At 38.2% G+C, this 25171-nt stretch overlaps 1 protein-coding gene across 12 annotated transcripts in view; it reads right to left on the bottom strand.

The window, feature by feature from the left end:
* Positions 1 to 25171, bottom strand: part of LOC129769500 (protein alan shepard) — a 264807-nt gene that overhangs the window by 149418 nt on the left and 90218 nt on the right. For all 12 annotated transcript variants that reach the window (XM_055771816.1, XM_055771807.1, XM_055771808.1 and 9 more), the window contains exon 3: positions 15925 to 16158. In XM_055771816.1, coding sequence (XP_055627791.1) covers positions 15925 to 16071 — 147 coding nt within the window. In that variant the 5' untranslated portion in view covers positions 16072 to 16158. The remainder of the gene's footprint in view (positions 1 to 15924; positions 16159 to 25171) is intronic.

The raw sequence follows: 25171 nt of genomic DNA, 5'->3' as shown, positions 1-25171 counted from the left end.
GAATCACTGAAAGGTTGTAAATAATATCGCACAGCCCTAGCTGTCATAAAATGTGGAAACGAGGGGTTACTCAAAGGTTTTGAATGATTTTAATATTATTTTTTGGGAGTGGGTTCATTTTTGTATTATTTTGCATATTTGCACACTTTAAAGAAGTCTTGTAAGAAAGTAAACAAAATCTAACAAAAATGGCGAAACTTGTTAATTAATTGAAAGAGTAATAGTTTATATACAATTCTATGAAATTATGATAGTATTTTTGATGAAATAGTCCAGAAATTGAAAAAAAATAATATGCAAGTTGGGCTTTTTATGCCAATCGCTGTAACTATCTATAACTTTTATACGACAAAAAAGCTTTATTACTGCATTACGTTCTCTGTTAAACATTTTCTCTCATAACCGAACAAAGTACATCACAATATTTCATTTCCGCAAGCTTTTTCCCCACTTTAATGGATCACTTCCCAACTGGCCATCAACATGTCTCGGGGGGCCAACTGAGCCTTTATTGTTGACAACCATGTAGTAGGATCTGAAAGAACCTCATCCTCACATTGATTGGCACCTTCGTTGCCGCAAATACCAAAACACACTCGGCTATGTCCGTTTGCCAGGATTGATTGATCGAAACTGTTTACAGCTAGCTTTTAATAAATCATTCCCACACCCTCTGCTGTTGGTCTCAATCTGACCGCTTAGCATTTCATCTCCATCAAGCCCCCGATATTTGTTATTCTAGACAGTTACAGGCACTTTCTTCCACTATTAAATTCTACGCTGCGAAATATATTCCGCTTTGAGCGGGGGGAGGGGATTTGTTTTGCGAATGGAGTAGAGCACAAAAACCGAAAACCACTCTCCTGTTTTTCGATTTATATAAAATTGGCCATGCTTGAATTCTTGAACATCCTTTTCATTGGCACGGAAGCGCACCTTGCTTCCCAACAGTTGCCTTCAGCCGTCGGCTCGCGGCTCGCTCGAATCACACCAAATATGTCGTACTAAAATGGTGGACATAAAAAGGTATGTAAGCATCGTCGTGTGTGGAAACCGAGATAAAGAAAAACTTGAATCGTCCGCTGCCTACAAGCCAACCCATTTAGGTGCGCATAATTTACATACAAACGACCTTCGAGATTTGCACCCTTTTCGTTCTCGCGGCTCCTCGCAGAGAATTTGAATATGTATAGGAATTCTTGCCACACCGTTAGAAATGTGTTGTTCACCTGCGAATAGAATATCCTGGCTCGTTTGGGAGCGTAAAAAAAGCGTTCCAATGAGAAACAGCGGGTTAAATCCTAGCCCACTGCTAGGCTGGCTTTCGGTAATCGATATTTGAAGGATATTTTCTTGTTGCTACAGCCACTAACTGCGATTTTTATGCTGCCTCACAAATGTGATGGGGAGGGAAGGAAAATTTCTCAAAAATATCTAAACGACCGGTCGTAAAAAAATGCACGCGCGTTGTGAGCGAGGCACGTGGTCGATAGTTGTTGTTATACAGCTTGATGACACGAATTAAAGTTGTTCAACGTTTAGGATCTGGTGCAGAGGTAGAAACTTTTGCGATGTAAATGAAGTGACTAGAATTTTTTTTTATTCGGAACAGTTTAGAAAGTTATCTGATGGATTTTCTATGTTCCACAATTGTTCCAAGAAGCATTCTATTGATATTATCCTTGGAGGAGCTTTTGTGGTTCCCAATCAGATTTGCCCCATTGGTGGTGGAGACGGATATCTTAAGTAACTGTTGTTTTTTTCGCAAATTTCACGAAAAATGTATAGCTATCTCACCACAATTTGATAGTCTAAGTATCTTTTTATAATAAAATTTGTTTTTGAAGCAGACATTTTGTAAAATGAATGTGTCCGGCATCATTGAAGGAATAAGAATGAGTCGGGAAAGACGGACACTTGACGTGAAAGATGGACACCTGGGGTGGGAAAGATGGACACTAACTGAAAATTCAATTCAGTTCAATTCAATAGGCCTTAAAACTGATCGAACAAAAAGTTTTGACTAAAATCACCTAGAAGGGTTTGTAATTTTTCTCATTTCTTCATGTCTAAAATAGTTTCCGGCATTCGGAATGCCAAATTCGTATTGCGTTTTAACAACCGCTCTGCCGATTCGTCCATGATGTCCGGTTGCTATTACAAATGTATTTTTTTAGTATTTAGTATTTTTTTCATCAATATTCCTGGAGTATAAATGAGAAAACTCGGCGCTGATTCGATAAACTGAAAGAAAAGTGATGGTGAAACACTCATAAGAAGAACCTTATTTTCTGCAGACGAAAATTCACATCAAGCTGCTTTTTTTAGAATACTTACTTTACTTACTTTTTTTACAATTTTAACAGAAGACCAACTAAGTGTACACAGTAAGTGTCAAAGGTATTGATTCACTGTATTGCACATCATTAAAATTTAAAACAAAAATGTTATTTATCAATCATACATAGGTGTCCATTAGGGTGCCAATGAATGTATGGGAAAAAATCGACCCTAAAATTTCAAAAAGTTACCCCATACAAAATTTCACCTCAATCGGTCTTAACCCTCTACAGCCCAAGACCGCCTTTAGACGGGTTTCGCGGATTCTCTTTTCAAATTATTCAGACATTATTTTCAATGTTCACTTTCACTAGAACGTCTTTAGAATATTTTCATCTATCACACATACACATTGTTTATATGCTGGCAGCTTTTTGCTAGAAGTATTTTATGTTGAAAGTCGGAAATTCGAGATAGAAGTGGAGTAGGTTTTCTAGATAAATAAAAAACTCGGGCGGTAGAGGGTTAAGGAAGGGTGACGCAAAGCATTTTATCTCCATCAATGAAAAGGATATTCAAGAATTCAAGCATGGTCAATTCTATAAAAATGGAAAAAAAATTGATGTCAAAAGTCTTAGAATCGCACGAAACGTCGATAATTACTGTTATATTTACGATTATCCGCCAATGCGAGTTCAATGCTAATTATATAGAACTTTTCTAAATATGTCAGTGATTGATAGACTGTTGCTCTTTGTTTTGGTCATGGCTTTCACATTATTCGACCAATGGTATGCACGACCTTCCAGATGGAAATTTTAATAATTTCTGTATTGATAATACATAGTTTTCAGGCTGAAATTTTTTTTGCATTTGTACATGGTTTTTAGTGTTTCATTGCGTTGTCCGCGCTATTTGTTATCCGAAGTGATCTTGCCGGACTATTTCGAGGATAATCGGAGTTCTACTGTTTTCAAGTTATTCGGAATGTGATCGAGAGAAAAAGAAATTGATTTGATTCAGATGCCATCACAACAACAAAAAAATGAGATAGATTTTCCGAAAATTTTTAATTGTCATGTTTGGTTGAGGTGTAATATTTTTATGCGACCCCCTCTCCATTCCAGAGAAGGGGGGGGGGGGCTTGTCATATCATCATAAAAGCATTTCTCGTACCCAAAAACCCTAACATCCCAAATTTGGCTCCCTTTGCTTGATTAGTTCTCGAGTTATGCAGCAGTTTGTGTTTCATTTGTATGGCAGCCTCACACCGACCCCCCCCCCCCCTTAGAGAGGGGGAGGAGTGTCTATCGAACATAGAAACATTTATTGCTCTCTAAAACATCCGCACGCCACATTTGGTTTCGTTTGCTTGATTAATTCTCGAGTTATAAGGAAATTTATATTTCATTTGTATGGCAGAAATCCATTTACTACATTTACTTCATATAGATTATATGAATAGTTGTTTTGGTCTTCACTCAACACGAAAAGAAATATGTTGTTATCGTTTCAATCTAGCTCTGACAACGCATAAGACAACAACTATGTGTGCGTGTAATGCAAAAATATAGAAGCACTCTCTACCATACGACATGAAAATCGACGCGATGCCTCCACCGAATCCGGATGTCACCATTGTTTGCGATATCTACCTTTTTTTTTTATTCGCAATAACTTGTAATAATAATGGGCGGAGCCTATTGTAGAATGAACGCTGTGTTTGCATTTTGAGCAACCGATTTACGCGCTCCTGATTTTCAGTGGAATATGGATATTGTAACTCGCGGATACATTGGGTGCTCGTTATTGACAGCATGGATAGGTAAGCACAGAAATGCACAGAACATATGGGAAGGATATATGGGAAAAAGGGGAATACGTTATATCAAACAAATCTTGGAGAATTTTCGATTCGGCTGATATTAATCAAAATTCGTTCATAGCGAAAATAGTCATTAACGAGGAAACTATTTATAAAAACGTGACTCTAACTTAGCACCCTTCACTTGGCACTTTGTTCTAACTTATCACTCTTACAAAAGAACGTAATCTTACGTCCAAAAATTTGCGTTTACATTTTTCTGAATATACGAGATTTGAGCGGTAGATCTTTTTGACGTAGGACTACGTCTTTCGGGAACATATAGGGGTACAAATTGAAAATCGAAAGTCGAGAACATCGTGAAAATGGTCCAATTTCAAACGCTTATTGCTCAGTGATTTCATGATGGATTGATGAAATTTTTACGACAATCGATTTCGGTACTTCATAACAATTTTTTATATTGCAGAAAATAATATATGTCATGAAACTAACTATCGAACAATTGAAAAATCTCAACCCCTATCCTAACGGAAATACCCACTTCTGATTAGTCGAAATTGACGACACATGCGGCGGGTCCCTAACAAAGATATCAAAACCAAGCTGCCTGGGGGAAATCGACATTGCAAATATATGCAAGTCGGGGCATTTTTATATTGCAAGTAAGGTGAGTGATACGATTAATTCTAGGAAATAAAATTTAAATTTGGAACCTTAATGTTGGTTGCTTCGTGAAATTTCATATCAATGACCGTGTATTGTGAAAAATTTAGCACAAGTGTAAGTGTAAAATTGTATATGGTAGCAGTTGTGTTAAAAATGACTTGATTTATGACATGATTTATTTCAATTTTCATAAATAAAAACCAAGGTGTGTTCCCGCTCGAGAATGGGCCGTTCGGTTTAGGCTGTCTGTTTTGTTGTGTTCATTTTCACCCAAGGAAAGTTTATACGGCGAGAAAAATTGGAAAAGCGAAGAAATATTAGAAAAAGTGATTTACCTACAGAAATATATTTTTACCGATTTTGTACTGTATTGCCTCATGGAGAAATAGGAAATTTGTGCGGCCAAATTCTAAATGTGACAAACCTTATATGGAGGTCTTACTCATTCTAACAAAATTTGTGTAAAGACACAAAATCATGGCGGGGAAGAAAATATTTAGATTGAACACATCAAATATGTCAAATTCATTGAAACAACAACACGGCACAATCTGATTCAAAATACAAATCGAAACAGTTTCGGTCTACTTAACGCCTAGAAAACACAAACCCAATTGATTTTGTTCTATTTTAATCAAAACCTCTTGCTTCCGCACAATTGAATCAATAAGCAAAACTTTCCCCATCTCTTGCATGCTATGCTTCGAGAAATATTCCTGCAAATTCACACCCGATTCGAATACTTCACCACCACTTAAATCAACTTTGCCAAATTTGGAATTCCCAATACAACGCAAACCCCAAGTTCCATTCTCGAAGCTGGCAGTAGCAGTAGCAGCCAGCAACAACAACAAAAAATCGGTGTCAACAGAGTTTAATCAACCGCGATGATTGGTTGTATTCCAACCCCTTTTTTCCGGGGCACACCACTCTGCCGAAGTTTTCTTTAAGCAGAGGCAATTCTGGCTGCTGCTAGTCTCAGGTTGGTGGGTAACGAAAGCAAATGACAGCAACGAAGACGGCGTACACAATGTTTGCGCTTTCGAAGTAGAGTGGGAATTCAATCTCCAAGGAAACAAAATCAGGGATCGTCCCGACTCTTCCTTGCTTCTTTTCCCCACGCCGGACGGATTGGGAGCAGGGAGAAAACTGGAATAAATTATCCGCGAGTGGAGGCGGCAGCGGCGGCTAAGATCGCTCGCTTGGAAAAGAAATCAAACTCAGAAGTAAATTTGATAAAATATTTGATCGATAAAGGATGAGGAACGACGACGAGTCGGATCGTAAAACGAGCATAAAATGAGAACGCTTGGAATCGCGCGACAGGAAGAGGGTGTGCTGCAGAAGACGGGCGACGGGGAATGACAATTATTGATTCTGAGTGCGCGCCACCATGCGACCGAGCGGCGGGGGTGGTATGGATATGGGGCTGTCTTACTCAGCTGCCGCTTCGTTTCCAGGAAATTCTAATATGATTATGTTGGCAGGCATAAATCCGGCCGGCTCCGGTGGTATTATTAATGGACATTCGGCTTGGAGGATATGGACACGACACACGAGAGTATTCCGGTTGGTTTTAACTGATGTTTGCCCAACATTCGGAGGCAGTTTTTGTGAGCGCACTGTACTGAATGGTCTGGGGCAAAGTAAACTGACAGCTCTTATCCAAATGTCAGCTTAAACGTACATTTCATGGCCGACGAAAAGTGACATTAAGCATCTGGAAAAAATATAAGTTTTCTCTCTGTCGTTCGCTCACTTCCTCCCACAATTAATTTTCAGACAGCAAGGAATTCTGATAAAAGAAATATTTGACTAGCTCGTGCATCTGTATCCAACCCATTATTAAATTCCGGAATCTAACAATGCCAGCATATTGAATGTTTTAAGAATTAATCATTTTAAAAATTAACAATCTTCTTTTTTTCTAATCGATTATTTTGTTAGTTTTTCGAAGTTTCAATGCTTTAGTTGTAGAAAACAGGGCACTAAAGTTATCGTCTGTATGTTTTAATTTTTCGACACGGCCTTTGAAGTTATCTAAGAATAGACCCATTTTTGGTATCTTAAAAAAAATAAAACGCTGCATAGCCATTTTATGTGTTATCGGTCAGTGTTAAGTGATAGGGGCAAAATATTGGGAACAAGGCTGGTGGGGTTCCAAGTAGCGTCTCAATGATTTTGCTGTTTGTGTTCGAGCGTTGCCATGCTTCAAATGTCTCAATTGAAGCGACCTCCTGTGATGTTTTTTGTTGGTTTTAGCCACTTTTTACAAAACATTTTGGTGTGGCAGAAAATGTTTTCGAATTATCAACACCAAAATCATTGTTTTCGAAGCGTCTAAACCAATTCCTGCACGTTGTTCTTGATGGAGCATGTTCGCCGTAAGACTTCTGCTTCAACTGTGGTTAAATATGGACAAAGAGTTTGGTTTCGGAAATAAATAAAGCAGAAAAAAACAACAGTATTATGAACGGTTTCCGCAACTGGGGAATCAATCCGATCAATCTAAACTGAATTGTCTCGACAACTGCTACTACGATGTGGCCATTATCATCCGTGCGTTGGAAAGTAGCTGATTTTTTGAACGAATCATTCAACTAATCATCAGTGGAAATGCGAGATATAACAGGAACAAGGATGAAGTAACAATGAATTATCTCTCTTCCTAACCAACAGATGCTCTTTTGGTAACTTTAAGCTGATCATTGCATCGCTGGAATGAATCTAGGTCGGATAATAGAGTTACTTATTTCAGTGTAAATGCTTGCGGATACAAAAGTACCCGCAACCTGCAGGTATCTGCAATAACGTTTTCTGCATTTGTTATGGTTGCATTGATTAATTCGTCTTCCGGATGAAGTAAGGTCATAGCTAGTTGCGTGTACTCACGATAAGGCTATACTTATGCAGTACAGGCAGTAGTGATTTCACTTCAAAGTATTCTCGCTGTGGAAATATGAGGAGTATGAGAACATCGCTCGCTCGATACACATGTTAATACATCTGTTTATCAAGTATGCGAACTGAATTGTTCGGTTGATGTTTCTGATGTTGTTAGCAGGGTTATGTACATTAATACGATTTTTTACATCTGTGCAAATCAGTCGCGAACGCAGAACTATCAGTCTTGAAGGCACAGAACTATTGCGATGCTCATCGGAAAAAAACCAAACAAAAAGCGACATATAGCCAGCATCTCGCTAGGACAAGAATGAATCATGGATCAGCATTTTTAAAATACTTCGATCAAAGCACGCACTCATCAGACCTTTTCAGAACAACTAGAACATTTTTCAAACAAGTTTATTTTATAATTCAGATGTGTTTTAAAATAACATTCGAAGTGATGAACAGGTGATTTGTATACGGTTTGTGGTACTACGTCAACAATGTGGTCGTGGCCTGTATACAATCCCCCATATTTTTTTCGTTCAAATGATTAGACATTTTGACGTAGGATTACGTCTTTAAGCAGGTTATTAGGGATGCAAATTGAAAAACTAAACATATCGGTCGCGCCACGATAACGTCAAAGTTTGAGGTCTTATTTCCCAGTCATTTCCTGATTGATTTACGGAATTTTCGTATCAATCGATTTAGATACTCCCTAACAATCTATTGCAACATGAAAAAAAATCTAATAGGTGATTCGTTAAAATAGCGTTGAAATGAGAACTACTAATATCCCATTCATTTTAGCAGGCCGCAGAGTGATTCCCTAAAACAAAACCGGGCACCATGACGGATTCGTCACTGATAGCTCACGGTCCACTAGTAATCCAAATAGCGACTGCACGGTAGCGGCGGCGAGGCTCTCATATGGCCTTTCCCGAGACAGGTAGTTAGAGTTAGTATCCATAAGTTATCTATGAGGATCTTTTCAAATACTAGAGACGGATGAATTGCAAAAGTTTGTAGCCTCTACAAATAACTGACGATTAATTATTTCACCATACATCAGTCACCTCGACAAGCAACCGAACGGCAGCGATCCTGAAGGCTTTCCGAATGTAGAGAGTTCTAGTTTTTCTAATTGGCCTTTCTCAAGGATGTAGGCAAATGAACTGAAATAGTTGACATTCTCTAGAATATTTTTTTAGCTTGGTATTTGATGTATTTGATGACCTCCTGTTGTTTACGTGTACATTCTTCAATTTTTAATGAAAAAATGAAATAATAAACTGAAAAGCGCCATATATTCCATTCCAAGTTTGTTTTAAACGTATAAAAAAACAAAATACAAATGTTTTTTCGTTGAAAAACAAAGAAAACAGGTAAATAAATTATATGTTCAGAAGACATAATAGTAAACAAGCACCGATATTTATTGATCTGTCTAAAGTGAACTTGATCACTGAGAATATGATTAAAGAAAGGGCACTCATCCTTTTCTCGAGGCAACGCCTCATATTCACTCCTATTCCGGAATCCGATCGGATTTGAAATTAATACAATATTGCACTCTTCAATTCGATCGTGTCAAATCCAATCGGATTGCGCAAATGTGGTAACCTTGTGACACAATTCGTTTTTAACGACATACAGCTTCGCGTTGTATTTCTGTGTGGATTTTCTGGTGAAACAATCAACCTTCTTGAATAAAATGTAATTTTTTGGCATCAAATATGTATTCTATGTGATAGAGCAACATATTTTCTGCAAGTGGTGAAAAAACATATACTGAAATTGTGATGATTTTATATCATAATGATGAAATTGAATAGAAATACTAAAAAATACAACGAAAAATTATTAAAATTTTGATAATTCAAAACTGACTTCAGGTCTACTAAACTGATAGAATAAATAGCTCTACGATTAAAGATTAATTATTTTGACGATCGTTTTGCAAAATTTCAGCTCAATCGGACTTAAGGGAGAGTGGCGCAAAGCGGTCAAAGTTTGAGTTTTTTGAAAATCGAAAAATCACCCAAGAAGGGAGTTAAGGTGATCGGGGTTTTCGAAGTTTTTTGTCAAAAATCGACACTCTGGGACTGGTTTTTTTTTTCGGAATACGAGACGAAACGTATGGTTTTAAGTTCCAATAAACATAGTTATCTCGATTTTTCATTCGGAACTTGTTACGAAATGTTGATTTGCACGATAATATACCCTATGCAAAATATTAGCTCATTCGAACTTCATTTATTAATGTTACAGACGTAAAAAAATTAGTTTTTTGAAAACCGAAAAATCACAGGAAATCGGGTTTTAAAAAAAATTGATGCCAAATGTCTTAAAATTGCATGTCGAGATTTACAGCTATCTCAATTTTTTTTTTGTCAAATATCGACTTTTCAGACGGAAAAACGACCAAGTGCCGAAAAATATTGTTTTTTGACAAAATTTTTTTTCGAGTGTCGATTTTTGACAAAAAAAAATTTCGAGATGACACTATATCTCGACGCTTCATTCAATTTTTAGACATTTTTCATCAATTTTTTTTCAAAAACCCCGTTTTTTTACTCATTTTCCGATTTTCAAAAAACTCAAACTTTGACCGCATTGCGCCACTCTCCATTATGTCCGATTGAGTTGATATTTGGCATAAGGTGTTTTTTCGAGGTAGTGAACATTTTTTATGGGGTTTTTTTTGAAATTAGAGATGACCATTTTCATTGGCACCCTAATATACATCATATTAAAGGATCATTTGATATATCATGATATATACAGGCAAACCTTTTTTTTTTGTGCGGGGGATAGGGACCGCATAAAAAATCGTGCAAAACTTCACCAGTAGCTTTAAAAAATCGTGTTCAGTACACATTTTGAAAAAAAACTTTTTTTGTGCGGTAGATAGGGACCGCATAAAACAAGTTTCCCCCAAGAAAATAACTCAAATTCACGCAGTTCACCGTTCAATTTACTTTTGTTTCCCTGCTTTGTGATGAGACAGTTTGCCTTTTCGGTGGCGCGTGGCTGTTTTGTGCTATTATTTGCATGTCGAAACGTGTTGCCGTTTGAAATCATATCATGCAAACTTAGAAAAACTTAGAGCATTTGATGGGAGGAGGGGAATGATTTCAGAAGTGGACAATTGAGACGCAAATATGCTTTTTTCGCACTGAAATGCATATAAACCATCGAAAAAAACTAAATGGACGATAACTTCGTCAAATATGCTTCTTTTCATATACCGCACAAGAACGAAAAACCGCACAAATAAAAATCGCACAAAAAAAATCGCACAAAAAAACCGCACAAAAACAGGTTGTACCGTACATCATTTTGAACTTTCAGGTCTTGGAATATTTTGCGTACACATTTTTATCTTGTTGTTTGTAGGTGTAGTGAATTAGAGGAGCAGTTCAACGCAAATTGTATCAGAAATATGAAGTGCTATGCGAATGAATGATTCGTGACTTCGGATCCTACAGGAACGTTCCAGGAATCAATTGAAAGCTGATAAATAAGGTTAATAAATTTGGTATTGAGTTGGTTAGCAAGAAAATGTGTTATATCTTTGAAAAAACAAGAAGAAATTGATTTTTTTTATTTATTATCGATATTGTTGTTCACTACGCCTACACACAACAAGATAAAAAGGTGTACGTAAAATATTTCAAGGTTTGAAAGTTGAAGCTTCAAAATGATTTATATAACAAAAAATCAAAAATCTATCTTCTGTGAAAACATAAAAGAAAATTTACTTCAATCGTAATCGGTTGGGGTATAAATTGATCTTTCGGATCATTGGTTAATATTGAAAAATCATAATTCATGAACAAAAAATGACGCCTCTCTGACTTTTGGATATGTTATGTAAAAAACCTCAGCTTTCAAGAAGAAAACATAAAAAAAACATAGCGCCATTGGTCCAGAGAACATGTAAACCATAAAAAACATACAATCAATAATTATGAAAACAAAACTCTTTTTTTTGCAAGTGTAATATTCTTTAAAAAAAACTAGCTCATTGCCTTTAATTTGATATGTTGATCATCGGAATCGGTCCAATACTTCAAATGTTATGAATTTTTGAAAAACGTCAGTTTTAGAAAAAGGTTGATTTTTCGAACCACCCTAAAATAGTAATGGTCACACTAATGAAATGTGTCTAATGTTTTGCGGTAAAGAACAAAATTACCACTTTTCACGAAAATCTGAGAACATCTATATCGGTTTGGCATGGAATGGCTGTATGTATACACTCAGGTTTTTTTACGCGTTTTTTTGCGTGGTTTTCTTTACGAGGTTTTTTACGCGGATTTTCCAATTAACGCGGATTTTCCAATTATCGTGGATTTTCCAATTAACGCGGTTTTTTTTACGCGGTACCGTAAAAAAAGACCAGTGCAATATCACATCTCCCCCTCAGCTCACATTTTTCTCTTATGTTTCCTCAGAGCATATTACGGTAATTTGTGCTTGTAACGGAGCTTAGCGATTATGAAAGAAATTAGTGCTGCACCTTATCCTTACCTTACCTTAATTAACGCGGTTTTTTACGCGGATTTTCCAATTAACGCGGTTTTTTTACGAGGTACGTATCCCCCGCGTAAAAAAAACCTCGGTGTATAATGTTTTGTTATATCTTTTTTCAAAGAAACCAATTTTAATGTAAGTGCGCATCGTAATTCCATAGGCTCTCACGGAATTTAAATGAATGAAAATTCACGTGAATATAAATTCACGAACGAAACTCTTCAGTACAAACATTAGGTAACACTGACAAGGACCGATGAATGAATGTTTTGAGTGGAGACGGAGACGTTTCACGCAACAATAAAACGTCAAAATTTCGCGAAAATTTTCAAATTTACACTCATAATTAACATTTACTGTTGATTGAATACTGAACTTATTGAATATCCAAGTAGTTTTGTATATCATCGAAACTTCATGAAAGAAGGGGATCAGGGGTGGGAACTTATGAAAACTCACGATGAGATTAGTAAAACTTAACAATTTGTGATTTACCGATAATGTCAAGAACGGGCGGCGACAAGCCAAGTAATCCGAATTAGCGCAGCCGGTGCCAAGCGAATATTTTTTAACGAAACGTGCGAACGTCAAAGTGTTAATTGATCGATCCGAAAAAGTTACCAATTAACGATTTATCGGCGACTAAATGGCAGTGGAAGTGAGACTTCCCAAACAGTCTTTCTCAATGCCGAGTGTTCAGTTTAGTTCTCCAAATACGCCGTTTTTTAAGGCTAGAGGCGAATGAACTGAGAAAGTCTGAAAAAACCTTTATAATTCAAAACATCATCGTCAAAACACCAATAAACACTAACACGCCCCTCTTCCAGCAAAAAAAAAATATAAGAATCAATTCGCTTCCGACTACTTCGGATATTATTTCAGAATGCATCGACATTTTTTAAATAACTCATTATCCGAAAGCCCATAAGGAGGCCTGGTGGGTTTGCGTGGTTTTGTAGAAGCAGCTAAAGATGGGTGATTCATGATTCCTTTTTGTTCTCGCGCAAACAATACACGAGGATTGTGTTCTTCATGTAAATGCACGTAGCGCACTCAGTATGCATCGCGAATATTTTTCTAGTGTTAGATGGCCCGAGGCGCTTAAATATTTGATCCCCACCACCGTTATCTATTCGATAACGCATTGGATGAACAATTCGAAGATGTGTTAAAGGGTGTGTCACATCAAATTGCATCATGGAAAAAACGCTGTAGAAATTTAATTTTTAGGAATTATATCTTCAGCTTTCGCTTTAAAATCAGATAAGAGTGTATAGATCACGTTGGCCATGCTTCACTGTCAATTTTTCGTAAATTTGGAAAAATGTCGTCGAACGAAAAAGAGCGTCGTGAATTAATCTTGTGCACTCATTTCGAGAATCCGGAGTTGTCACATCGGGACATCGGTAAGATGCTGGGAATCGTCCAATCCACGGTCAGCAGAGTACTAAAACGATACTTCGAGAACCTAACCATCGACTGGAAGGTGAAGAACGGCAAAAATGGATGCTCCGTCAGTGAAAAAGATCACAAGCGCGTAGTTAAGCAGTTTAGACGTGATCCGAGAAGTTCGGTCCGGGATGTCGCCAATAAGCTGAATTTGTCAAGTTCATTCGTCCAGCGGACCAAGCAGCAGGAGGGCCTGCGTACATACAAGGTTCAGAAGGCTCCTAACCGCGACGAAAGGCAAAACATGGTGGGGAAGACGCGAGCCCGGAAGCTGTACACCGAAATGCTGACGAAGCGGCATTGCCTGGTAATGGACGACGAAACCTACGTCAAAGCGGACTTTCGTCAGCTGCCGGGCCTGTTGTTCTTCTCCGCAGAGGACAAATTCAGCGTTCCGGAGGAGATTCGCATACAGAAACTATCCAAGTTTGCCTAAAAGTACATGGTGTGGCAAGCGATCTGCTCTTGCGGAAAGCGGAGCGCCCCCTTCGTGATGACCGGCACGGTAAACGGGCAGGTTTACCTTAAGGAGTGCCTACAGAAGCGCTTACTACCACTATTGAAGCAGCACGAGGGCCCCACCATCTTCTGGCCGGATCTCGCATCGTGCCACTATTCAAAGGACGTGTTGGAGTGGTACGAAGCCAACGGGGTCACCTTCGTGCCAAAGGAAATGAACCCGCCCAACGCGCCGGAGCTTCGCCCAATAGAGAAATATTGGGCGATTATGAAGCAGGCCCTCCGGAAGAACCCAAACGTTGTCAAATCGGAGGCGGACTTCAATAGAAAATGGATTTCTGTTCAAAAAAAAACTACAACCTGACGTTGTACAGAACCTTATGGACGGGGGAAAGAGGAAGGTACGAGCATACGGGCTTGGGCTCGAAGTATGAAAAATGGAAAATGCCAAAAGTCGTTTAATAGTTTTTATTTTACTGTCTAAAATTTTCAAAAGGATCGGTCTACTGGGCGAATTTCTACAGCGTTTTTTCCGTGATGCAATTTGATGTGACGCACCCTGTATAATCATACACAACCAACCTACACATAACGGTATGAAAACCGACGCGGTACGTCCTATTTAATATTTATTCTGAGAATGAGAAATAGAAACTGGGGTTGGCCAAGGCGAGCACAATACTAGTAGTGCTTTCACGGCCATACGACATACATCAACCGCTGACTAATTTGGATTTCGATGCATATTTATAGATTTTTATGATTTTAATAGTTTGCATTCAAAGCAGATTTTGCACCATGGAAAAAAAATTAAGTCAATTAACAAACATCACCCATATACCTTTTATCTTTCGAAAGTGATTGTCATACCACTTAGTTCAGCCGGTAAAGAGATATTAACGCTTAAAACCTTGTACCCCAAACGTAGCGCTCTCGTTTTCGAAAATCCAAACTAACACCCCAGTTTGATGCAGAAATGATGCGGTGCAAGGTACAGAAGCATTCTTGCATGAAAATTGACGCGGTACCTCCACCGAACAAAAGTGCACCAATGTGTGTGATATGTTTATACTCAATGAACTGAAAACGGGCGGAGCTTAAATTGTAATATTTTGCTTATGCACGTTGTCCGTGGAAAGAACGCGGAATTTGCTTTTTCTGTTTCATGAAAAAGTTTTCCTGTTTTTTTAATTTGGCCCCATTACTGAAAGACGTCCTACGTCAGAAAATAGATAATGATTTCTTAGGTTTTCGTATAGTTTAAAATGAAGTAATACCAAATGGGCCAACTTGAATATTCCGCCGGGCCACAGGTTCAGTATACCTGCATCATATCATTGTCCTGCACGATTCAAGTGTCCCATCAAATTCAAAGTCCGGCATGTTCAAGTTGTTTCATCAACCACCAAATTTGGCCCCATCATCTGATCGTAACCTTAAAAATTGTTTGGGAGTAGAAACTAGTCATCAATGCTGTAGATGAGAATTTTAAGTAACTTGACGTATCGGATTATAACATTGGTATCACTGCATTAGCGAACCGACAAAACGCCGTACCTTTGATGGAGATGAATAAAGCGAATAAACCAGTTAAATTTGTTTTTGTCAGGCGGAAAATTTTCCACCACCCTTGTATGTCGCTACTTGGCGCCATATTGTAAAAACAGCAATCTCTCAGCAAACATATTCTGAAATATAATTTGATTCACTCCATGGCTGCGGATTTTTTTTCTTACCAAATTAGAACATCATAACAATGGATATGGAGACCAGAGGCAAAATTATCTAACATTTACTGAAAGCTCACTCACCGTGGTAGTGGTGTGTGGTGTGTAGGTTGCATACGCCGGTTGCGCCGCCAGCGGAGTCGTATACCGGTACGCCTGCTGTGTCGGTGCGTAGCCGTAGCCAGTTCCTCTGTATGGACCACCGGGGATTCCACCGGCTGGACTAGTCATAGCGGGTCGCTGGGCACCCTTTAGTGTGGCCGACGCGTGTGGTGGTGCTCCAGGGTAGGCGCTACGAGGCGCTGCTGTCGTGCTGCCCTGCAAGAAATAATAACCAAAAAAGAAAATGGGTGTGAGACGGAACCATACCAAATAGATTAACCTAAATTTGTTAGCAATGAACATGGGCTGCAATATTTTTTTTTTGTACGGTAGCACTGGAAATGGAGGAACGAATGTCATTTGAAACTTTTTTCGGATGTATGTGTGATGTGGTTCGCAAAAAGGCTGGCGCATAGAAAAAAAAGAAAAAAAAGTTAAAAATTTAACGCAAAATTAAATGAAACGAACAATGGTACCATCCGCGTCCAGATGAAGAAAGAAAACAGATGACTGTAATTGGGACCGAGTTTTGGATGCCCAGTTAGCAATTAGGCGCGTAAATCATCGTCATTTTAACGACCAATAGCAACCGACAGAAGGGACAAAAGAACCTGGCCCCATTCGGAGCATCACCGCAAGCTTTAATATTTTTCCCACTTTATGGATGACACAGATGACACACGTAACCAGGAAGTGAATTTCCGTGTTTGTATCGTGGGCTGTAGCTGGCAAAAATTTATGGTTCTCTCAGTGCAGCCGGTCGATATTTATATTTTCGGGTGGTTATTCAGAAATATTTGCTGGAGTGGGTGCTGGGAATAGCGCCCCACTCTCAACTGGTGGATGAGTGTGCTTTTGCGCAATTCCACTTTTATGAATGTTCGGGATGTAGAAAAATGCTTCCAATAATGGACCGAATAAATGGGCGAAATAAAAAACAATATACAGTTGACCAGGCACTCTTGTTTACGGTAACTTTTCGACCGAATTTTATTGACAAGCCAGGTTTACTATCCGGATGTGTTACAGACAGCTGCGCTAATTAGTTGTACGACAATGTATCATTGGAGCCGAAGTTTCATAGCTGGGAAAAGAGCAAATAAACAATAAATCATCCACAATGCCACGCCAGGCTTCTCATCTCTATTATTTTGAAGGTGCCATATTTATAGAGATGCGGTTGATTCTGTGCACCACAGCGAACAATTTCCCCAGAAAAAAAAATAATTGCGAAGCCCAACAACGAAGAAAAAAAAACTATGATTTCACTCTTCCGGGCAAAATAATATCATGGCATCACGATTATAAGCTTGTTTCGCTCTCAGCACGTTTTGCTGCCGAGTTTCCGCATTGTAATTTGAGGGCAGCCAACATGTTTTTATTTTTTGCACTTTTCCATAACCTCATCTATTTTGCCTGCTCCGAACAAACTCCCACACTTGATGGATTGTGTCTAGTACAAATAGATGCAATGACTGACTATCACACCCTTCGCGCCTGACTCGCTGATCGATGGTTCCTCCGCTTTTTTGAGCAGTCATCATCTGTGGTGGTGGCGTGGAAAAATAACAAGGTGGCACCCGGGATGATTGTTCCATGTCATAGCCGACTTCACTCACGTAGCTAGTAGCAGGCAACCTTGCGGGGGCAACAATCCCACCGCCATGGAGCCGAAATAAAACCACTCGAGTAGACTCCGTTAAACGTAATTAGGTTTGGGGTTCGGGAACGGTGGTGGTAATGTCAAAAGAGCAATCCACTTAATCGTGTCGGTGGGAAATTGGAAGCGCCCTCTGCCGTACTTTAGCTTTGCGTCGGGCAACACCGCTTCCAAGACAATGTTGTGTTCGAGTGAGAAGATGAGAAGGATCCCGGAAATAGACACGCCAAATACCGCCTCTGCCGATGACGGTGACGGTCTGTCGAACCCAAAATGAACTTTGCTTACAGATGCCCCCAAAACTAGTACGAATTAATTGGATTTAATTGGTTACCAAGCTGATTGGAGTGAAATCGAATCTATTCGTTCTTCGCAAGGTTGTTAGCAAATTTCGGTTCTGTACTGAATCGAGCTCGCTGTGTTTGACGAAATAAGTTCAAACTTGTGAAATGCATTTACAAATACTCTTGATGAAAATGATGAACAAAAGTTTTTTGAACAACAACTTTTTCATGTTTTTCTTTGAAAAATTACTATTAATGTTTAATTCGTAACATTTTCATGTAGAAATTATCGCGATTTACATGCTTTGCTAACTGTTTTCTATTTAGAAACATGTCGAGAACATGTCAAATCAACATGAGGCACCCGCTCAACCAACCAACACGAGGCACCCGCTGTATCCTATGGCCCATCATCAACAAGCGGCTTCGACGAGCTCCACTGCACCAGTGTTATCAACACAGAAGCAAGGAAAACATCAAACCGCAAAAAAGAATCGTCCTACTGTACCTCTACTTGAAGCAGTGACTACATCCGGTACTCCAGTGACTACTCTTCCTACACTTTCCGTCGCTCCACAAGTGAAACGCAACTGGTATTATGTGACCCGCTTTCTTCCTCACGAATCGTGTGAGAACATAGCATCATATGTTTCTAGAAAATGTAAATGTGACCCAACATTGATTAAATGTCACAAACTACTGCGTCAGAATAGGGATACCAATAGACCCATAACTTTTCTATCGTTCAAATTGAACGTACCTGAATCATTGGAAAGTTTGGTCTGTTCCAGAAACTTTTGGCCAACTGGTGTCTCTATTGCTCCTTTTTTAGAACACCCCCCAACGCGAGCCCGTTACGATCCAATGACTCTCCCAATACAACCTCGTATCAATGGACAGTGTCAGCAGGATCAGAACAATACTCCTGTTCGATTTTACAATTCAGAGCCTCAACGCGCTCTCCCTCGAAGAGCCCCCTCTCCTCCACCGCAACAAAACATGTTGAAGCACGTGTGAATCCATCTCGTGTAAAAAATCAACTGCTGATATATTATCAGAATGTTGGTGGTATGAACACTTCCATTGCCAATTATTATCTCGCCTGCTCTGATGACTCATATGACGTCTTTGCCTTCACTGAAACGTGGCTTAACAACAACACATTGTCGCAACAAATTTTCGACTCATCGTACAAGGTATACCGTCTTGACCGATCTGTTGTGAACAGTAGCAAAGTGACTGGTGGTGGGGTTCTGCTGGCAATTAATTCAAATATTGAATCGCGTGAACTGTTCCCTCCCGATGGACGCAGTGTGGAACAAGTTTGGGCTACCGTCTTGCTGAACAATCGTACAATTTTTATCGGAGTTGTGTACATCCCTCCTGATCGTACCAACGATTCTACAGTGATAGATCAACATATTTCATCGCTTAACTGGATTACGCATCAAATGAAGTTGAACGACTTTATACTCTTGCTTGGAGATTTCAATTTACCAGGTATCGGCTGGACCCAATGTGCTTCGAAATATCTGTATCCTGTTTATTCAAAGTCTACTATGAACCGCTTGAATGAGCGTCTATTAGATGGGATTAGTACCGCTGGATTGTGTCAGATGAATGAAATCCTTAACGATAACCACCGCACGCTCGACCTATGCTTCGTATGCTCGGAAATCGTTCACAGCACAGTTGTAACCCAAGCACCTGCTCCTCTGGTGAAGTTTTGTCGTCATCACCCTCCGCTTCTGGTTTCTTTATCTGCTCCGTCTCCTGTTGTTTTTGTTTGCATCGCAGAGTCAACCTTTTATGACTATCGGAGAGCTGATTTCTCATCAATGAATGGTTTTTTCCGTAGCATCGATTGGAATGAAATTTTGAAGGACTGTGATATCGACATATCAACGTCTTCCTTGTCCAATGTGCTGCTTTACGCAATCGAACAGTTTGTTCCTAAGAAGAAAGCCAGTAAAATAGTTAGCCCTCCATGGACAAACAGGAACTTAAAACGATTGAAATCCATGAAAATATTTTACTTAAGGAAATTTCTATGGAGGGACCGTTATTCTTCTGCAAACAGGAATTACAAACGACTGAATAATGCTTTATACGCCGCGTATCTCAGCCGCATCCAAACAAATCTGCGTACCAACCCAAGAGGATTCTGGAAACACGTTGATAGTCTAAGAAAAGAATCTGGTCTACCTACAGTCATGACGCGTGACAACATTGAAGCGAACACTACAGAAGATATTTGTGAACTATTTCGGAATCAATTCAGTGGCGTTTTCGTTAGCGAAAGTCTCAGCAATGATCAGGTCTCTGCAACTGTGACCAGTATACCCTGCCTGCCATCTATCGCAGCCTACCCTGTAATAAACTCAAAATCTGTAGAAAAGGCTTGCGGTAATCTGAAGAAATCTACTAATGCTGGACCCGACAATATCCCATCTGTAATTTTGAAGATGTGCTCTAACAGCCTCTCGTTACCGCTGAGCATCTTGTTCAGCCGCTCCATCCTTAGTGGTACCTTTCCGAATGCATGGAAAAAATCATTCATCTTTCCTGTTTTCAAAAAAGGATGCAAGAAGGATGTTAAGAATTATAGAAGAATCGCATGCCTAGATGCTATCTCCAAGCTTTTCGAGGTTATTGTGTTAAATTATTCCTTCCTGTGAATTCCACTGTAAACGCCGAGTTTCTTCAAAAACAGTTGGATATTTTCGACGAATGGTGTGTGAATAACAGAATGACTCTAAATCCATCGAAGTGTTCTGTGATATCGTTTTCCCGCAAGCGCTCTTCAATAATCTTCGATTATAAGCTTCTTCTTCTTGAATGGCGTTAACGTTCCCTGTGGAACTTTTGCCGTCTCAACGTATTCATTAACTAGCGTCGTTCATTAATACTTGGTTGAGATTTCTATGCCGAATAACATGCCTTGAATGTACTATGGAGTGGCAAGCTCTAGAATACGCGGGACCACAGTGCAAGCCGGAAGAATTTTCTTTGACGAAAAATCCTCCAACCAGAACGGGAATCGAACCCGAACACCCGGCATGATAGTGTGGGACGCTAACCACTCGGCCACGGGTGCACCATTATAAGCCGATTATAACCGATTATAAGCTGCATGGTGTAATATTGGAACGTGTCAACACCATTAAAGACCTTGGCGTCATGTTGGACTCCAAACTGACATTTCGTGCCCACATTTCCTACATCACGTCCAAAGCATCCAAATCGCTTGGCTTCATTTTCCGCGTTTCAAAGCAGTTTAAAGATGTGCATTGCATAAAGGCACTCTACTGCGCATTGGTACGTTCAATTCTCGAGTACGCTTGTGTAGTATGGTCACCATACTACCAAAATAGCATTCAGCGAATCGAATCAATTCAACGGAAATTTGTCCGATTCGCCTTGCGCAATTTGCCGTGGGATGATCCCCTCAATCTTCCAAGATGTTGCCAAGGCCCTATTTACGTCAGATTTGATTTTATCAAACATTGATTGTCCTGAACTTCTTCGGTTGATAAATTTCAACATTAGCCGGCGTTATTTGCGTACCAATAATTTCTTGTTCCTCCCATCATCACGCACTAATTACGGTTATAATGAACCCGTTTCTAGTATGTGTCGTGTGTTTAACCGATGTAGTTCCTGTTTCGATTGTCATCTTTCTCGTTCGTCCCTTAAAGCTCTGTACTCTGTAGTCCTCATATAGATTTAGTTTACCAATAAGTTAGTTTTAAGAAGTATTTGTAGATTAGTAGTAAGGTCGATCATTAGGGCACTTATGTAAAGCCTGTTGACGTTTTTGAATAAATGAAATGAAATGAAATGCGAGAATTTATTTTATTATAATTATATTATAATTTTATTAATTTTATTTGTTCATGCAAATATTCCAAAAACTATAAAAGATGAAAAGTTGACGTCTTGACGCTATATTGCTATCTTGACTTTGAACAAAATAAGGATTAGTTGTAATTTTTTCAATGAAAACATGAAAAAGTTGATGTAAGAAAAACTTTTTTCTTGTAAATGTGTCCATCTTCCGATGTATGGACGACTTGTTGTAAATTCATTTTTTTTCATTTTTTTTAAGAATTTTGAAAAAATGCGTTTTTGAGAAAATTGAATTTTAATTTTTTAAATATTTTTTTAAAACTGGGTATTTTAATATAAAAAATAAAATAATGAGTCATAATTTTTGAATTATAATTTTTTGTAAAAACTCAAGAAATTTTTTTGGACCCCTTTCAAGAAGTAGGCTAATTCTTTTTTCAATATTTCATGTATGCAAAATTGCTTAAAAGACCCATGTATTTACACCCACAACGTTCCACTGCTATCTGGTCGGTGTTAAGTCAGACCGGACCAAGCGATATTTTTATGATTTCGAGAAAAACGAGTTTGAAGTTTGGTGCCACAAGTGGTTTCTATTGAGCGTTCAAAACGATTTCGGTAAGTTATCCTTGCTGTACGCGTGATTATCCAAATCTGATAAATGTAGAATGTAGCTCACAAAATTTTTAACATAATGCAATCAATAACTCGAAACTTCTAGTTTTGCGACTTGGTTCGTTCTGACTTAACACCGACCATCTGAGATGGTGCTGCCAACGGCCAGTCGAGTTGGCATGGAATTCGTCTTATGAAAATGAAACAGTTAAACATTTATTCCTTGGTACGTTTTGAACGCTTTTCGAAATTGCCACACACTGCACGCACGACTTTGATCAGCATTTCGTTCCAGTTCGTACCTGTACTGTATTCTCGAAAGTGTCTAAAGACATATACTTCAGTTCACCCAACAAGGATTGGGCGATCTTTAGAAAAAGATCGATCTTCATGGATCGATTTTCTAAACGGCGTAGGGATTGATTCACTGAGCAAATCGGTACCAAAGAATCGATCATTGCTGAATCGATCTGTGAAAAATCGAAAGTTTTTCTTCCAATTTATTTGCGTTATTCTATAGAAGTGTTTTATTTTTATTTAATATGGAATAAACATTTCACATTTCAATTCAAACATCAAAGGCATTTCATTTTGAGTCTCAGCATAAAAGTCACAAAAAAACTTGAAAGGCTAAAAATTTGTATTTTTTATTTGTATCTTGCCCCACCATGGAATTATTTATTTAATTAAGTTAATTGAAATTTTTTATTAGAAATTCAACAACTGATATTTATCCAGAAATCCGCTGATAATAATTCCATAAAATCCAAACCTTCCATCCATTTGGCATGTATTAAAAATCTTGGTGTTAGTCCTGGTTGTAGAAAAGAACACTTCAGCTGGATCTGATGTAACCATCCAATTTCGTCACAATTTTCGCTGTCAGCCTAGTGAATGTGATGGCGCGAATATAAGTTGTGACCATTTGTTCTGTAATTAACAAACTTACAAAACTGCTTCTCCTAAAATAACGAAAAAGAATTGAAAACCTTTGAAGAGATCTAATGTTTATGAAACTTGTCATGTGATTTTTGGTTTGGTAAAATGAATGTTCATTAGAAAACAAATTTACAAAATAATGTCTACGATCAAAAAAGGCCGGAAAGATCGAACAGAAGAGATCGATTTTTGCGGTTTTTTTGGAGTACAAAGAAACGATCCAAAAAATCGAAAATCGAAGAGGAATACATCGATCTTTTAAATATCGATCCAAGATGTGGTTTCTGTGAACATGACACCAAAAGAAATTCGAAGAACAACAAAACTACTTCTAAAAGACTAACGAAATGTATAAGTTAGAAATTTGTATTTATGTTCTACGTTATGTTGTAAGAAGGGTAACGGGCTAACAGACTATACTACAACAAGCAATAACAATCTTCAATCTATCCATTTTGAGCGATTTGTTCGGGTGATTCAATATTGGTCCTGGTCCTCAGATTTTCGTGAAAAGTGGTAGATTTGATCGTTAATCGCAAACAATTAGACCCGATTTTTTTTCCGTTATGGTGACCATTTCCGTTTTAAGGTGGTTTGATAAATCCATTTTTTCACTTTTTTCCTAAGATGACTTTTTTTATGACGACTTTCAAATTCATAACTTTTGAACTACTGCACCGATTCTAATGATTGGCATATCAAACTAAAGCCAATCACCTCGTCTTTTCGGGAAAAATACTGAGGAACTGAGGATTTTTTACATAAAATATCTCAAAATGTGTTCTTCTTATTTTATGTTATGGTTTTTCCAAGTTAACCTATAGTCGGGGTCGATAGCGTTCTCGTTCAGATTAAAGATTTGAGAGTTGTTATGCGATGAGATACAGAATATATCTGATTTATTGTTGAAGAGTTGTCTCGATTGGATTCTCGGGTTGTCTAGGGATAATTTCTCCTCCACGATTTCTAAACTTAAGGGAGTATTCTAGTCTAGAAATTTGAAAAAAATCAAAAATTATTTCCTTCATTTTTCTGTAGTTTAGGTATTCAACAATATACCCTAGGAATGACTTACCGAAAATCCTATTATTTACCTAGCTAGAGCCATTTTAGTGATGCGGTATTTAACCTGGTACGGCCATAACAATGAATTTCAAATGCATTTTTCTCGAAACTAGTTTTTTTAAACTGGCGTACACGATATCTCAAGTTCTACTGAACCGATCCATGTCGTACTTATATCTGCAGGCATCTCTCTATCAAAAAATTATACTTTTAAAATTTAACTTTTTTTTTTTAATTGGAAAACGTAAAAAAAACGTTTTAAACCGCATTTTGTTTTTCTAACGGCCTCCATTTTGTCTACAAAGATGTTTTTGACTTGTCCGAGGTTCATGCGATAGCGGCATCTTTACTGATTCAGAATCTGTTCGATTTTTTTGCTTCATATAACCAGAAGGGCTGGAATCATGTACGCCATGGCACAGTTTTTTTTAACCTTCTCACGTCATGAGCTTTTAGCTGTACTAGTTATGAATATTTTTTCTTCGATCAATTTTTGTTTTATTGTTATGAGATAGATGAACAAATAATGATATAATGGACAGTTGAGATATTCTTTGTTTTATTTTTACGGAATTCGGAAAAAAACATCCGAAATTCGTGTCTCTACATTAGAATACCTCCTTAAAGAGTATAACGTATGAAGAAAATATGACGAATGAATAATCGCCGAACAGTGTCGTTTATTCGATTTACTATAGAAAAAATCTCTTGATTACCTCTCAGGTTGTCCAGGGATAACTTCTATCGCCTCGTTTTGAAACAAAATCGATTTTTGGGATTCAACTACATTGAGTGATTGAGTAATCGTCGAAAGCTC

Source organism: Toxorhynchites rutilus, chromosome 2, assembly GCF_029784135.1.
Source record: "Toxorhynchites rutilus septentrionalis strain SRP chromosome 2, ASM2978413v1, whole genome shotgun sequence".
Classification (NCBI taxonomy): Eukaryota; Metazoa; Arthropoda; class Insecta; order Diptera; family Culicidae; genus Toxorhynchites; species Toxorhynchites rutilus.
This window is presented reverse-complemented; position numbering and strand designations above follow the sequence as displayed.